We start from the raw sequence: 17,667 nt of genomic DNA on the forward strand, positions 1-17,667 counted from the left end.
TTACTTTTTCCTTTGTCACATTTGACATGTCATACTGATTATGTATGCACATTGTACAAAGTATGTGTTTAGGAGAGATAACAGTTTCTTAAAGCTACACTGTGTAATTTTTTAAGTTAATTCTTAGCAAAAAAAACTTTGTTCTTTCAAAATGATATGTGCTCATTAATGTGTAATTACTTCTACCAACTAATAAAGTATTCTCGTAAGCGTAAAATCGGCCATTTAGAATACATACGATCGAGTCGCTCGAATGGCGGCAGCCATGTTGCGCCTCCATCTTGAAAATACATTAGCCAAAGAGGGACATACCTGGAAATTCAAGCTTCGCCTTTCGCGTTAAAACGTTAAAACGCCCTCGGAATGGGAGGGGCTAGAAAGTAATATTCAGTTGGTAGTCATAAACAATTTCACCGCTAGATGGGAGAAAATCCTACATAGTGTAGCTTTAATGGAATAAATATGTATGTTATTGTTCTGTTGCCTAAAAATGAACTATTCATCTTTATATTATATGAAATCAAAATAGAAACCAGAATCATTCAATTCCTTATGCTTTCAGTCTCTACCCAGAAGACACTGAGAACAATATCTCCCAGATCAGCCGATGAATTATGAAATAATCTGCTTGATTCTTCTCTTGTCATTGAAAATCTCCAGATTACATCTTTCCTCCAGCATTCACTATCCTGCTCCTCTACCGCACTCTTTCCTGGGCTTCCTGTGCTTATTTCCCTGAAACGAAATGCCTGTGCTATCAGCTGGAGACTGCAGGAGTCATTATGTAAGTTGCAGTGACAGAGGCCCGCATTAGAGCGCCCACGACCTGCGCGAGAGCCGCTATCACCATAATCATCAGCATGCTCCACTGGACTAAACGCCCCTGATGGCTCTCGACTCAAGTTCCCTCTCAGAGTCGATCTATAACTACTTTTCAGCACCTTAAACAAAAACATAACAGCCCCTAGAGATGACAAGTGCTTACCAATGAGCGGCTGATGATGATGGTGTCTCTCAGCACCATCTTAAGGAAAGAGCACCGTGCTTCATACAGCCTCCCTCCCCCATACAAAACCTTTACTATAAACGGCCTCCCGTATTACACTCAAGGCAAGGACTCTGGTCAACAGACTGGAGCAGTTATGTAAACAGTTAGACTGGCGTGTTGGGAGACACGTATTCTCTCTGCCACCTCCCTGGAGGCACGGTGCTTGAAGGTCGTTGAGATCTTCACTCTTTTAAGGTCGATTAGTTATGGACTGGGTAGAATAGAAGGGATGTCTATTAAATCTATTTGATTTTCAAAACCCCAAGAGCAGTCGCTTCTATAGATGATACATGTTGTGGGCAGGAAACAGAAATGTGACTTTGCTCAAGTAATATTCTTAAAATTTTGAAAGTGAAAGGTAATTATAACTGGTCTTCTCACAGTGTATATGAGCTCACCAGAATTGTGGGATGATATGACACTGGAATGTTTTGGAATAAACATTGAGCTAACAGAGCATTGTGTGGATATCAATTCTTTTGTAAGCTGAGAGAGGTTTTAAAGATGTAGACCAGAGCAAAAGGCCTGCAAATTCATGATGAATTGAAAAGGAAACAGCAACAGATTGTGTAATGGCTTGATTAAGTGTCTGATAAACAACATGCAAAACTTATTTTATATAATATTATTTTAATTTAATAAATAAATAATCATTATACTGCAACAATTTAAGCATGATTACCTTTTTTCTTTTCTTTAATAATATGAATAATAATAACAACTGTTATAATTATGTATTTATGTATATTTAATGTATATTTATTTCATGCTCACTAGTATATTTAATATTAAATTATTTATTTTTAAAAATAATAATAATTATTAAGAACTTATTTTATTTTTTTATGTTGACACAATAGCAATAAATAACTATACTGAAATATAAAAACATTATTATCTACTTAATAATTATAATAACTATTCTTGTTATTTATTTATGATAGGCTATTATTTAATTTATGTATATTTAATACATAATAGTATATTTAATATTGAATTATCATTATGTATTTTTTTGTCATTGTTGTTGTTGCTGCTCTCTTTTTCAATTATTACTATTGTCATTATTTTATGCAAACTATCTAATTTTGGATTTGGGCTATATGTTTAAATGTAAAATGTGTCTCTCACTTGAAAATGAATAGTGGCACTGATTGGTTCACTCAATAACCGATTGAGAAAAAGACATCATATATAAATGACAAACTTCTTGACTACACTGCTGGCAAAAGCAGCAAAAAAAATTCTTCTCGCTGAGAGGTAGAGCAGTAGAGCAAAGAAAATTAGCTGTGCAGTCCTTAGGAATTCACTTCAAATCTACTTTACTCTTTCCCCACCATTGGCTGAATTTTCAGGCTATCAGTGTTTTCTATACAGTATACGGTCAAGCATTAAAGGTGCTCTAGGTAACTTTTTAACCTTAACTGAACAGCTTTGGAGTCAGTGGAATGGTTATATTACTTATTTCGAGTTGAATGGTGGTGGTTTCGCACCCCCCTGGTGCCCGAGAGCGGAAAAAACTCACTTGCAACTTTGGGCCGGCGGGTCGGCGTCAGGAAGTATCGCGTGATATCAGATCTCGCGATGTAACGAATTGCTTGACGGCACTGCACACGTACACGCCCCCATTCAAGCACCGGCTAGCTATAAGCAAAGGGCAACGATAGATTGAGTTATGGCTGAGGCTGTAAAAAAGATGCAGAAAGCTAGGAAATCTTTGTCGGAGGACCAATGAAAGAGGAAACGGGAGACTGACCGAGCAAGAAGTCAGACTCGAGTAAATATCGGACCGGCTTTTTCAGAATGGGGAGAACTGAGAGAAACAGAAGCCTGCAAAACGGATGCTGATCCTGCTGTTGCACTTGTAAGTATCTTTGGAATAAACTGTGTTTAATATTTAAATTTCAAGTAATTGCGACCTCAGGATGTTTGCTATTGTCTGTAAAGGTTTTTATTATGATCGCTGCCTGTTACGGGCTTACTAGTACGCTAGATACTATAACTTTGATGTTAGCATTATCATTAACAAACACGTTTGATTTCTGTAGTTGTTTGGCCGTTCCTCTGTCGGTTTTATTTGTGTAACTTACACTTTTATTTTATGTCACTAAGTCAACGCGTCTGATAATAGGCAATAAACATGTTGCACATATCATGATCGAGCTAGAAAAAACGTTCTGATGTTTTCTTAGACAAGCAAAGGTAAACCGTCATTCTACCAGATTAACTTATAGACCTTACTAATATAACTTTAGACTAATATTAGCCTCCGAAATATATATATATACATATATATATATATATATGCTCATGCCCATTCTCCCAAAAACAAACAAACACCAAAGCAGTAGTTCGCATCGTTCATATCGTTCATTCCTGGTAAAAATAATAGTATGCATGACAACACAATAAAAAAAATAAAATAAAAAAAAATCGCCATCAGTTGGAAAGAAAATATTGCTTTACTTGCCTCGGTAGACCTAACTGGTTTTGAAATAGCCTGTTCCTCTGCTCAGCTGGGTTGACAGCTGATCAGCTGGGTTGCTCATGGCGAGGGGGGGAGGGACAACAGTTCGTTTTTATGACGGAGTGTTTGAAAGCATTTACTACCAGACACTAGGGGGAGCTTCGTAGAGAAAAAACACTCAGACTTGCCTGGTGTCCCTTTAAACAGCACATAAGTTCAAAATGAATGAACTGAATGAACTGTTACTGAATGAAATGTTGAACCCATGAATGTTGAACCTCTATGTTTTGATCATCGTACTGAATCCGATCCGAGCATAGTCTTTGACAAAAATTTTTATTTTCTCAGCTTTTTGTTTAAAATGTTGCTTTTTTAAATTAAACTTAGCCACATTCAAGTGTTGATAAAAAAAGATGCATGAAACTAGAATAAAATGTTTTAGTACAGTTAAAGGTAGGTATATTTCAAGTAGCCTATAAAAAAAGTATAAATAGGAACATACAGTATACTTAAAATGCAAAAATAACATATAAATAGTAAACTATAAGTATGATGTTATGTTCACTTAAAGAAAACTTCACGGTACTAAACTACTAGTTGTTTACTGAGAGTTTACTTCAAAGTGTGCTTTCATAAACAAAACAAAAAAATTGCTATTAACTATCAAGTATATACTATATACTAACAAGTATAAACTATCAGTATAAGTTCACTTGTAGTATAGTTCCAGTCCAAATGAAAAACTTAGTTGCAAACTAGTTGTGTACTCAAAGTTTACTACTGTCACACTTAAAGTATACTTAAAAGAATACTTTTATACACTAAAAAGTGGGCCAATTTAGTCCCAAGTAGTATTGAAACAGTACACCAGTATACTTTTAGTACATTGATATTAGTATACTAACTACATAAAGTACATTCTTAAAAATATACTTGAACTTTACTTAAAAAAATTATGTTTTTCACACGTCCAATTCAAAGGAATTTGCAAACAAGCGTTTATCTGTCAGCCTGCTTCAGCCTCTATGACTACTGTAAATGAAACTTCTGCACTGAGCCATGTGCTTTGTGCCTGGGCTGCTCTTAGGAAATGAAAACCTCTTCTTTATTCAACAGCAGATCTGCAGCTCATTCACAGTTCTGTGTGTAACTCAGAGGCTGGAGGCCCCTTTACTCAGCAGAGCCAGCGTCTACATTCATATTACTTCAACAACAGGGGCGTCTCCTTTGTGTCTCAAAGGAACATAGCCACACTTCATAAGGATGGAGAAGATGTCTTTCATATTTAAATGACCCCTTTAGTTTGATTTAATCAGAATGGTCTCTCAGGACAGGTGTCCATGAATAATCATTGGCTTAGGTAGGCGTTGCTCAGAGAATTGTTGTTCATTTTAAAATACATATGCATACCGCCGTGATAATCAGCACTGCATTTAAATTAGACACGTGCTTTGTCAACTGGCCCTCCAAATGTGATTAAGCTTTCATTAGTTAACAGGCCGGCACAGAGATGTCTTGTCTCAAAGCGCTTCCTAAGGAAGCTTTTCATCAGTGCAAGCAAACAAGATTTGATTGAACTAAAACGCTGTATCAGATTTGAAAAAAACAACAACAAACCATCATGGCTGCCTTGTTCAAACCACCTACTCGTTGACAAATCTCACTACATTAAAAATATACCACGTACAGATCTCCAGTGTGCCAGTTTGTATGTTAAAGTACCATCCCAGCCCAAAATACATCCCAACATGCCCAACACAGAAACATTTGGCTCAACCAATGGTGCTAATTTGGGGTGGGGCTTTCTGTTCACTGACCAATGGCAGTCAGGAAATGATCAGCCTGCTACAGGCACAGAAATGCCCCAGCTTTAAACCTCTCCAAAATCTCTCACTTCAAAGTAAACCCCCTATCCAAATGTAATAATAATTTTATGTGATCATATGGGTAATTTAATATAGTCTGTAGCACCGGAGGGTAGAGAGGTGCTGATATGAATAGGGATTTGCCCTCCACAGTGAGTCGTGTGAAGAGAGAGAGTGATCCATCACAGTCAGGCTCTTTTCTGTATGTCTATGGGGAGATGAAGAGGCTGGAAACAGAAGCTCCAGTCTCTCTATCCCTCTCTCTCTCTTTCTGAACACCCAGGGCACCGAGTGCACCACATTCACTCATTACATGCCTGTTAATCCATTTGACCAGTAATTATTGGGCTACGTTTGCATACCAAAAAAGCATTGATCATCTAGAGATAGAATTTAGGCATTTAACAATTTAGCTTCATTGAATTTGAATCATTAATTACAGGCTTCTTTAATTGCATTTTTGTTTAATGGCATAAACTGTATCCAAACTATTTTACTGTGATTTTAGATACAGTGAGGAAAATAAGTATTTGAACACCCTGCTATTTTGCAAGCTCTCCCACTTGGAAATCATGGAGGGGTCTGAAATTGTCATCGTAGGTGCATGTCCACTGTAAGTGAAAAAAAAAATCCAGAAATCACAATGTATGATTTTTTAACTATTTATTTGTATGATACAGCTGCAAATAAGTATTTGAACACCTGTCTATCAGCTAGAATTCTGACCCTCAAAGACCTGTTAGTCTGCCTTTAAAATGTCCACCTCCACATGCACCTGTTTGAGGTCGTTAGCTGCATAAAGACACCTGTCCACCCCATACAATCAGTAAGAATCCAACTACTAACATGGCCAAGACCAAAGAGCTGTCCAAAGACACTAGAGACAAAATTGTACACCTCCACAAGGCTGGAAAGGGCTACGGGGATATCGCCAAGCAGCTTGGTGAAAAAAGGTCCACTGTTGGAGCAATCATTAGAAAATGGAAGAAGCTAAACATGACTGTCAATCTCCCTCGGACTGGGGCTCCATGCAAGATCTCACCTCGTGGGGTCTCAATGATCCTAAGAAAGGTGAGAAATCAGCCCAGAACTACACGGGAGGAGCTGGTCAATGACCTGAAAAGAGCTGGGACCACCGTTTCCAAGGTTACTGTTGGTAATACACTAAGACGTCGTGGTTTGAAATCATGCATGGCGCGGAAGGTTCCCCTGCTTAAACCAGCACATGTCAAGGTCCGTCTTAAGTTTGCCAATGACCATTTGGATGATCCAGAGGAGTCATGGGAGAAAGTCATGTGGTCAGATGAGACCAAAATAGAACTTTTTGGTCATAATTCCACTAAACGTGTTTGGAGGAAGAAGAATGATGAGTACCATCCCAAGAACACCATCCCTACTGTGAAGCATGGAATGACCGGGGCCATGTATAGATTTTGGGGAACAACCTCCTTCCCTCAGTTAGAGCATTGAAGATGGGTCGAGGCTGGGTCTTCCAACATGACAATGACCCGAAGCACACAGCCAGGATAACCAAGGAGTGGCTCTGTAAGAAGCATATCAAGGTTCTGGCGTGGCCTAGCCAGTCTCCAGACCTAAACCCAATAGAGAATCTTTGGAGGGAGCTCAAACTCCGAGAGAAGATCTGTGTGGAGGAGTGGGCCAAAATCTTTGTGGAAACTATGATATAGATTTTCTTCAATATTCTTTGATGAATAGAATGGTAATGTACTATTTTAGTTTTTAGTGTTACATTTTTTTGTAATCATAGAATGAATAATATCAGCCATTTACAGGTTATCGGCCATAACATGAAAATAATTAGCGACCCAATAATAGAAATGCAATGCCTAATTATTCAGCTCTGCTCTGAACCTCTTTAGTCAGTCTTAAAGAGTTTGAAGAAAAATCTAGGCTGTGAGGAAGCTAAACATAGGTGCCCCATCAGACTGCTGCGCTTTCATGATATCGCACACTTTCTGAGAGAAACCCCTCAGCGGTGAATAAAGAAAGGGCCTTGAGCAAGAGAGAAAGGCCAGAAGAGCTTGAAGAACTCCTGGAGTGTGCAGTTGTCTGGCTTGCTAGCAAACATTTATTTAAAAATAGAGTTCTAGACTGTTTGCAAATGGATAATGGAATGGAATGAAGAGAGGCATTAAAAATATGCCTTCCTTAGTTCTTTTACTTCATATTTTTATGTATGTCTATTTTTATAAAAGATTCAACATAAACAAAAAGAAACCAATGCTGAACAGGATAGGGGTTTTGTGTAGTGGAGACTATCCCAACACAAACCCCTGTTCCTGGACACACAAAGACCTCGGGCTCAACGGTGTTTGTAGAGCAGTTGTAATGCGAAAGCGAAATGCATCCAGACAGACGAAGATGGGGGGAGGGGAACAGCCAACCGCAAACGCCTTAACCTACACCCCACATTCTCAACCCCTCAATGTATCCCTCCTCGATTTATATGAGACGAGACAAACGCAAACCACCTGACCCCGCTCTCCAGACACTAATAAATGAATAGGCTAAATGCTGTTGAGCATGGTGTGGTATACATGACTGCTCCTCTGTAGAAAAGAACACTTGTATTTCACAGTGGTGGGAAGTAATCTCATTCACGACGAACAAACAACCAGGCAAAAAAACACATTATTTGCCTGGGCTACATAATGAGATTTAGAGAGGAAGAAAAAATCACAGCCAAATTTCACCAGCAACAGTCTTTGTTAACCAAATCCATCATTTACAAATTCTTTCATAACACATTAAGTAAACATGCTTACTGTTTTATAGCAAGGTATTTAGAACAATAGCAGTGGGGAGAGGGAAAAACACAAGAGTGTGCTCAGACAGGTGTATACAGCTCCCTTTCCTGCTCGCGGTGACCCCCTGATGTCTTTTTGGTGGGATGGGACATGGGAGGGAAGCTTTATGTCCATGATCTGGAGCAGATGGGGCTCCGTCTCTTGCCCACTGACATCTCTGCGGCTAGTCATCGGAACAGATGGGTACTGAGGGATCCTGGGATATTGCTAATCTGCTCCACCACAGCATTTAGAGATGGTGCATCCCCCTCAGCGTACACGCTTATATCGACAAATCAGCTTGAGTTTGAATGGAGATGAATCATATAAATACCTATGATTTAGATTGGTGTGAATCCAAGGGTGTCGTGCAACGGGTTTTTTTTTTTTGGTGAGGAGGCACCAGATGCAATCCTATTTCACTTGCAAGATAAGACATGACCAAAGAAGAAGAAAAAAACTATTTAACATTGTTACTCTACTCATGCAATATCTGTTATAAAGCACAAGTATTTATTAATTTAGAACTATTTTTAACATGGATATCTAAAACTTTTTTTCTTTTTATAAGTGCTTGCAGAACTGCAAATATTCCACAGTTTGTCTACTGACAATGTTACAGGAATAGCATAAATGCACATGTGAAATTTGAAGGGTGACATGTATTTGCTTTATTAATTGCAAGGTAAATGATTATAGACATGACACATGATACTGGAAGTAAATCATTTCTTTCTCCATCAAATATTTAAGACTATATCCTACAAGGTAAGGTTTCACCTCAGGACTATTCTAATTTTAACTTAAAGGTACTGACAAAAGCCAATAAGTAGGACAAACCCCTCCTTAAAATCCTAATAAATGTAAATCTAATAAAAGCTGGAATTCTGTCACATGGGAGAAAGCAGCTCTGCACTTCAACAAACGAGAGAACAGGACAGTGAATTCCATTGTTATCCATCACTTGATCTTGACTTAATGAATGTTACGCTGTTTTTATAGCCATATATATTTCATTACACGTACAACGGCGTTTATTCACCAGACACGACGCAAATATCAATGTATATCTCATATCAAACACTAAATATGTGCGTTAAACAAAGTTATCTAATGAATTCTTGTGAAAAAGCACATATTTAATTTTAAACCACAAAACTTGTTAGCTGCAACTTGTCACTTTTCAATTGTCAATGCATATGTGACAGGGTTATGTCTGTCCAGCAGTTCTCTCCATAGGCCACGGGGAAATGATTCGATCCCTACTTATACGCATTTTAGGACAATAATGCAACCGAACCATGTAATCGTTTTACTTCACCGTGTATCATCTGGATCTTTAAATGATTATTTTCCGTTATAAGTAGTTTAGCGATGACATGCTCGTGCAGTCATATGACAGCTCATCCCGACAGATTTCATATATGGCCAAGGCTTTATCTAGGTGTCCTGCAAACAAGTCAACGGAGTCTGTAACGTTACACTCTCGAAGCATTGCATCCGATATAATGCTGCACTCACATTGACCATCAGAGGCTGAATGCTGAGACACACCGTTGCATTTTGCAGAATGAATGTCCGTACATAACGCTATAAATGTATTTAGTCACATGTATATATACATTACACCCACACAAAGAGAAACTACGTGGATTAAACAGTTATTCGTTTGGGACATAATTCCTTGAAATACAAAATGCACGGTGCATACAGTTCTATTTCGAGACTCGGTTTGCACACATACTCTAAATCAAGCGGAATACAACACATTTTCAAAAAAGAGCGAAAATAATGTTTAGAATTACTTACGATTTCAGCGGATTCTGAATGACAGTCGCCATTTTGCCACACTGTAACCTAATATTCCAAATCTCTGAGTTCTTTGGGATCCTTGTGAAAGAAAAGCAGCCAATACGGACCCCAGTGTCCGGCAGTCTGGCCAATACAATACTAGGAATCAGAATCTGGGCGTAGCTTCCAAGAGCTGTCAAAATTATAAAAATTACACCTTTACTTAGACTATTTACTTGGCTGCAGAGATAAAGTAATGCTATTTATGCACATTGCATATATATATATAATAAATTTTTTTTTTTTTTTTTTACATTCAGGCACAGAATAAGAGTCTACTGTAGTATTTACAAAATAGCCTTCATCTAACCGTTTTAACTAGATCTTTATTTGTATTCTTGCAGCTTGCTCCAGAATTTGCTTGGTGAATTTTATATTGCCTATTTTAAATATGAATATGTAAACAGTCATAATTCAAATATTAACAATATTAATATAATGAAAACAATTCAAATAAACACTGTATGTTTTTTTGGTAGACATGTTGTTAAATTGTTATAATTTTTACATTTAAATACATAAATAATCGTCATATACAAATTTATATTTTTATTCATTCGTTTAGCAACGAGACCCCTATGAACGAGACCAGCATGTGATGTGATTGACAGCTCATTATCCAATCACATTATTTCATTATTGAAAAGTCTCAGAGGTCCACCAATGAACAGTAAGGAGGCGGGCATTCCCTGCGTCATCGTGAGGAAATCGAGTTTCCAAACAGGAAGTCAACACGATTGGCATCTATTTCAGGTGAGTTTATTATGACTTTCCTTTTTACCTACAGATTATATGTATGTAATGTATGGTATATACATAATAAGTTATTACGTCGATCAATAAATATGTGAGTACTTGTCTGTGAAAATAACCGTTAACATAAATGAACGAGCCACGTGAATGTTCATGATAGTAGTCTTAGCCATCTTAGCATGTTAGCTCCTTGTTCAACTCCATAACAAATCAGTGTTTTTCATCAGTGGCCATTGTCTTAATTAATAATGCTCCAAAAATTTTGTTTCATATGTTCTAACACCAAAAATGAATACACACATTTTCCTCTTTATCTGAATATAAAGGTATTAATATGATTTAACTAATTTAGCAGATATACTGGCATGACTCCTGAGAAGTAGAAATGAAGCGGGGATATGAAGCTCGAGGCAGGGATCGAGACCGTCACCGACACCAGTCCCAGTGGCGGAGGAGACAGCGTTCAGCCCACGACGAGCAGGAATATAGGTAAGTTAACTAACACGGACTGAGTCTGATCACCTTTCACATACACTCCTCAAAATGAAACTATGAAACATTTACTCCCCCGCATGCTGTTCCATACCTGTTCGTCTTTTTCTGTGGAGGAATGACAGCCTCGGTATTATTCACTTTCATTGTTTGGAAAAAGAATGGTGAGTGATGCTGTCCTTCTGCAAACATCTCCCTTTGTTCCACAGAAGAAAGTACATCATACAGGTTTGGAACTACATGAGGGTGAAATACATTTTTTGAGTGGACCATCACGTTAACTAACATGTATGTTGCATTTCAAATCAATGCATGTGTTCATTCTAAAGTTTTGAAACCCAAAGTGAGCAGTTTTGGCTGTTCTATCTCCAGATTTTTATTCAGATTATTTTTTAGTTATGCTTGTTTTGTATTTATGTTAGCTGTCACCACCAACAAGCATTCATAACACCAGTCCTTTTCTAGGTCTGAGAGAACAGCAGGTGATGCAGGTTCGTCCTCTGCATCCTCATCTGCACCAGGTGAACTTTTACTTTGCATTATCCCTCTGCACATCTTTCTGTTATAGCAGTCAAAAATGATTCACTTAGCCATTAACCATTATCACTTATAGAGTTGCCAGGCTTCTACTTTGACCCAGAGAAAAACCGATACTTTCGTTTGTTGCCCGGACACAACAACTGTAACCCTTTGACAAAAGAAGGGCTCCAGAAAAAGGAAGAGGAGAGAAAGAGAGCAGCACTTCTTGCAGAGGATGATGCTCCTAAGAAGGTGAGCTGGGGAAGTACTGGATATGTCCGTGCATGTATTTCATTTTTGCAGTAAATTCCAGCTGTAGCATCATTCTTTAAGAGACGTCTATTGACGTTTTGTGCAAATGCATATCTGCAGTAGTTGGATGGATTTTGTAGGTAATAAATCATTGTATTGTTTTGTTATCGAGCCTTTTGAGATGTAACTTTCTCCTTGATTCTCCCTGGTATGTTCAGAAAGCTCCCAGGACAGGGATGAATTCTGCATTGCTGTTACAGAAGAGACATCTGGGTCTGCTGCCCCCAAGCTCTTATTCTAGGTATTGCATAAAATAATGTTTTATGAATACAAATTTTTTTTTCTTTTAATAGATATTTTGTAGATATAGATATTCTTTAAAATTAATTTGATCACAAGGCTGTTCTCATTTTGCAGGCTGATCCATGAAGTGAAAGTCAGTGGGATGCAACGTCACAGGCTGGAGGTGCAGAGCTCCAACTCCACCTGCCCAAACACTGACAACTTTCATCTCATCGTTGTAAGCCTCTTGTTTAATGGGAAAAACTTGAAGACTTAGAAAGAAAACAAAGATTTCTGAGACAACTCCATCTATTTAAATGTATCCTCAGTGGAAAAACAGAATGTTACGCTGAGGTCAGGATTCTCGAGAACAGTCTTTGGGTTAGCTTTGTTTTCGTGGAAAAGGGGTTGTTGGCAGGTGTTACCCTAGGTTTTGGCCTCCAGTTGTCTATTCTTTGAAAAACTAGCAAGAAGGAAGATTAAGCTTTGGCGGTGATTGTGTTTTCTGAAACTGTGTTTCTTTCTTTTTTTCTGGATGCATCTTATTAGGCAGATTCAGCTTGTGAGAGGGTTTTCACAGTGAATGACGTGTCTCACGGAGGCTGCAAGTATGGCATTATGAATTTCCATGGCTGCAGAAAAGGCTCTATGTCGGTGGAGATGTGCGATAATCTTTATTTTACTAACCGCAAGGTAAGCTGGGTAGTTTAAAATGAATTTTTTCTACCAACTAAAAGCAAAAGACGTTTTGTAGTAGTGAATTCATAATGAACAAATGTAATTTTGTTTCAGGTGAACTCTGTATGCTGGGCCTCTGTGACGCATACAGACTCGCATGTTCTGTATCCTTTCAGATTCTAGAAACTAAAGCTTCAATTATTTTACTAGATAAACACTAATAGTGTGTCAGTTTTCAGGAATTTTCATAACCAGTTCATAATCAGTTCTTAAAATAAATGATTAATTAATCTTTAACATTGTGTGGAAGAGGAGGACTTCAAATACCATATGCTTATGAAATTTAATTCCACTGTATACTTTTAGAGTATGATTAGTATGAATTTTATTGTTTAATGTAAAAAAATATTTCTCCATTTTGAAATACTTTGAATGGATACCTAATGATAACTCTTCATATGAACCTGCGTATCATATTTCACCACACTAGTCACTGTGCATTTTCAGATGAGCATACCTGCATGTTTACTCTAGTAAATACAATAATCAAATACCAAATAGTCATGAACCTCTCTAATTGCTAAGGAAGAGTTTCTTGACGAGTGTTTTCAGGTTGTGTTTGGTGGGCATTTCTCAGACGCCAGGCTGTGTAAGCTTATTACCTGCTTCTCTTTTCAGCAACTTCAATCCAGGTTCAAATCTTTTGGGTCTCCCAAATTTTTTAATAAACATTTGGTTTCCCTGTATCAAGATGAAATGACTTGGCTCCTTTTTTCTTCTTCAGATCAGCCAGGGATGCTGTGCAGTTTTAAGATCTCCACAGCTTGGTCATGTGCATGGTGTCTCAACCCACAGGCTGATAAAACCTTCAGCACTGGTGAGTTCTTAAGTCTTGATATTGTATGAGTTTGTATACATTTCTGTGTCTGCTATTGGAATGAATGTACACTATACTGTTGGTTGTGTTTTTTTTGTTGTTTTTTTTAAAGAAAATGCTCACAATGGCTGCATTTATTTGATCACAAATACAGTAAAAACAGTATTATTTTTTAAAAATATTGTTAGAATTTAAAATGAATGTTTTTGTATGTTAACATATTTGAAAATGTAATTTGTTCCTGTGACGGCAAAGCTGAATTTTCAGCATCATTGCTACATCATTAAGCAGTGTTGCATGATACTTCAGAAATTATTCTAATATGCTGATTTGGTGCTCAAGAAACATTTATTATTATTTGAAAACCGTTTTGCTGCTTAACATTTATGTGGAAACTGTGATGCATCCAGGATTCTCTGAATAGCATTTATTTGACTTTATTCGTTTTATAAATGTCGTCTTTACTGTCACTTTTGAGCAATTGAGTAATGTATCCTTGCAGAATAAAAGTATTAATTTCTATAAAACAATAAAATCTTACTGAGCCCAAACTTTTGAACAGTGGTGAATATGTAGGCTATATATTTTTATATGTACACCTAGGCCTTTCTCGCCGAGTGATTGTTACGGATGCTGTGACTGGACGCAGAGCAACATACCTCGCTGGAAGTGATGTTCTAGCTCAGCAGTTTGCCCTAAGGGTGAGAAGAGAGCATTGCCTGAAAAATGAAAGTTCATTGTGTTTAAAGCAACACTATGTAACATTTTTTACCTTAAAATAATGTTTCCAAAATCGTTTCAGTGGTTCATCAAGTCGTAACAGGGTGAAAGGCACTTATGCCTCCGCTTTGCGATCCTTTATCTGCTATAACCACACTATGTAAGATTGCCAGATAGGGTCGCGTTTCTGTAGTTCTAATGAGACATAAGAAAACTACAAATTTGACTTGCTTTACGGCAAGTGTTACGATAGTCATTATTTTGTTTTTCTTCGTTTCTGATGTCGCAATACATCATACTTTCATAAAATCATGCATCATACTCTACCTTGTCTGTGGACATCGTTCATTCCAAAGCCGGTGCTGGATAAACAGTGCGACGGTAGGCTAAATGATTTACGACAGCGGTAATGGACTATTCCGCTTCCAACCTGTAGGGGGACCGCAGAGGAAAAGTTCCATAGTGTTGCTTTAAGTCGGGGCCATGGCGCAGTGGTAGTACACATGCAGTCCAGCCTGCATCATGTCCCTATTGCCATATATAATCTCTCTCTGTCTGTGTCCTCCCACTATCTAGTTTCCCCCAGTTTGACTATAATTTAAAGCGTTAGTTCACCCAAAAATGAACGTGAACAGCATCAGAGACTGACACGGAAGAGAAGAATTTTTTGTGCACAGAAAGCATTCTTGTCACTCCATAAAATTAAGGTTAAACCACTGTAGTCACATGGACTATTTCAACAATGTCTTTACTACCTTTCTGGCTCTTGAAAGTGGGTTATGACATTGCTGTCTAGGGAGGGATCAGAAAGCTCTCGGGATTTCATCAAAAATATCCTAATTTTTGTTCCGAAGATGAATGAAGGTCTTACAGGTTTGGAACGATATGAGGGTGAGTAATTAATGACAACAGAATGTTCATTTTTGGGTGAACTAACCCTTTAAAGGGGATCTCAGTCATTTGTACCTCTTTAAAAATGTTTACATAAAGAAATTAATAATAATTCCTGCATCCAAGCCACTAAGTGTCAGAACAAGTCCAAGATGATGATGCAACATGGAAAAACTTGAGCGTAACTTTATATGCATAATAGCCCTAAATACAAAGTTTAAGCAGAATTATTATAATTATAATAATAAAATAAAAAAATCACTTTACAATAAGGTCATAATAGTGAATGCATTATCTAATAATGAGCAATGGATTTGTCACAGTATTCATGAATATTGTTAACCTTAATTTATAAAAATACAACTGTTCATTTTTAGTACATGTTAGCTCAGGTCCATTAAATTAATATTAACAAATACAACTAAGTGCACAACTGTTAACTAATGAAGTTAACAAATGGATCCTTATTGTAGATTTTAAAACTTTCAAGATTTTAAAAGTATTTTATGGTTATAGCAATATTTGATTGATTAAAAACCATAACTAATTTATAAAAGTGTTTTTTTTGCAAGGAATCCATTTTCTTGACTCAAAAAATTAACATTCTGTACAGGAAAGTTTTGTGAATTTTATACATTTTAATCTTGTTTGAGTTACTTATGCATGTGAGCAAAGATATCTGTGGGACACTTGTGTCATGCATTGGTATTTTAGGCTCCTGTGCTGTTCAACGGCTGTCGCTCTGGAGAGATCTTCAGCATTGACCTTCGTCAGCGTGACAGGGGTCGCAGTCACGGTTGGAAGACCAGCCGCTTCTACCAGGAGTCAGCCATCACCTCGGTCCAACTGCTTCAGGATGAAAACTACCTCCTCGCTGCTGACATGCTGGGCAATGTCTGTCTATCATAAACAACTAAAATTACCACACACCAACCATCATGCTAATATAGGTTCAGCTAATAACATTTAGAGCACTCAGGTATGAATTACCCGATCTTTATTCTCCCTACATATCGCCACTGAACAGATTAAGCTGTGGGATATCCGTGTCAAGCGGTCCGTCAAACAGTATGACGGGCACCACAATGAATACGCCTATCTACCCATTCATGTCAATGAGCCGGAAGGATTGCTTCTTGCTGGTACATCTTTTTCATATAACCCACACATGATCATGTAGAGCTTGTTCAGTTGTTTCGCAATGCTTATACCACATCTCCTGTGTACCGTTCGCAGTGGGTCAGGACTGCTACACCCGGCTTTGGAGCCTTCGTGACAGCCGTCTCCTCAGGACGATCCCCTCGCCTCACCCTGCAGGGAAGGACTCGATCCCAAACGTAGTGTTTTCCTCTCAGCTGGGTGGTAGTAAAGGACTTCCTGGACTCCTTATGGCTGTTCGTCATGATCTGTACTACTACTCTTACAACAAATTCTATCAGGATGGGCTGACACTGGAGGGTCCGTGCTAATAATTACCCTCTGAAAACAAGTATAAGGCTGCTGTGGAAAATGATCTGTTGTCATTTTTATTGTCATTTTATTTTATTTGGTCATTTTACTGACCAAAAATGTTGCCATTTATACCATCTGCCTTTTAAAAAAAAGTAATATATAGATTAGACTGTGAGGAATTCAGAATACTTGTTCGTTATATTATCAATAGATTAATTTCGAACTTTACCTCCTAAAAGTGCAATTTCATTGTTTATGGTTGTTTTTGTAAAAAAAAAAAGGATTTTACTTGAAATATGCTTGAAGTTTTTGTAAAATAAGAGGGAAATTGTTCAAAATAAATCCAAACTTTGTTTGTCTGTAACTTTAGTTCAAATCTCAACATGAATTTAACTGTTTTTGTAAAAACAAAACCCCATTGACTTTCATTTATTAGGCAAAAAAAAAAAACATTGACAAAAAATATTCTTTTGTGATCTATAGAAGAAAAAAGTCATAGTGTTTTGTATTGAAACAACATGAGGGCGAGTAAATGACAGAATTTCTAGGTGAACTGTCGCTTTAAGTACAGCATTTACTAAATGTTATACTGTATGTAAGCCACACTCTTAGAGGTACTCAAGTTTAATTTAATTAGCATACAAGGTGCAAAGAATATAAAATGATATTCATGTTTCTTATGTCTGTGTCTGTCATGTTCAGTCATCCACACA

At 37.5% G+C, this 17,667-nt stretch overlaps 2 protein-coding genes across 6 annotated transcripts in view; one reads left to right on the forward strand and one right to left on the reverse strand.

Annotated features, from left to right (window-relative positions):
• The window catches only part of dpf3 (double PHD fingers 3), a 41,226-nt gene extending 31,108 nt beyond the window's left edge, over positions 1–10,118 (reverse strand). For all 4 annotated transcript variants that reach the window (XM_084091427.1, XM_084091426.1, XM_084091429.1 and 1 more), the window contains exon 1: positions 9,997–10,118. In XM_084091427.1, the coding sequence (XP_083947553.1) occupies positions 9,997–10,028 (32 nt within the window). In that variant the 5' untranslated portion in view covers positions 10,029–10,118. The remainder of the gene's footprint in view (positions 1–9,996) is intronic.
• Positions 10,119–10,731: 613 nt separating this feature from the next.
• Positions 10,732–17,634, forward strand: wdr21 (WD repeat domain 21). Of its 2 annotated transcripts, none has more exons than XM_084091886.1 (14): positions 10,732–10,791; positions 11,144–11,280; positions 11,749–11,804; positions 11,897–12,054; positions 12,273–12,355; positions 12,472–12,574; positions 12,886–13,029; positions 13,129–13,178; positions 13,627–13,706; positions 13,799–13,891; positions 14,495–14,592; positions 16,217–16,396; positions 16,530–16,644; positions 16,739–17,634. In XM_084091886.1, the coding sequence occupies exons 2-14, from the start codon at positions 11,177–11,179 to the stop codon at positions 16,969–16,971; spliced, it is 1,497 nt and encodes a 498-aa protein (XP_083948012.1). In that variant the 5' UTR covers positions 10,732–10,791; positions 11,144–11,176; the 3' UTR covers positions 16,972–17,634. The 2 variants fall into 2 exon arrangements, with proteins under 2 accessions (XP_083948012.1, XP_083948013.1); XM_084091887.1 differs by having other exon boundaries at positions 10,737–10,791; positions 11,147–11,280.
• The last annotated feature ends 33 nt before the right edge of the window (positions 17,635–17,667 follow it).

The sequence above is a fragment of the Abramis brama genome (genome assembly GCF_963993115.1).
Source record: "Abramis brama genome assembly, chromosome: 18".
Lineage (NCBI taxonomy): Eukaryota > Metazoa > Chordata > Actinopteri > Cypriniformes > Leuciscidae > Abramis > Abramis brama.

Excerpts from the sequence above, each read along its gene's own strand:
- wdr21 (XM_084091886.1), top strand. The coding sequence starts at position 11,177 with ATGAAGCGGGGATATGAAGCTCGAGGCAGGGATCGAGACCGTCACCGA. Across the intron at positions 12,575-12,885 it reads ACAACTTTCATCTCATCGTT|GCAGATTCAGCTTGTGAGAG; the intron begins GTAAGCCTCTTG and ends GCATCTTATTAG. Across the intron at positions 16,645-16,738 it reads GGAAGGATTGCTTCTTGCTG|TGGGTCAGGACTGCTACACC; the intron begins GTACATCTTTTT and ends TACCGTTCGCAG.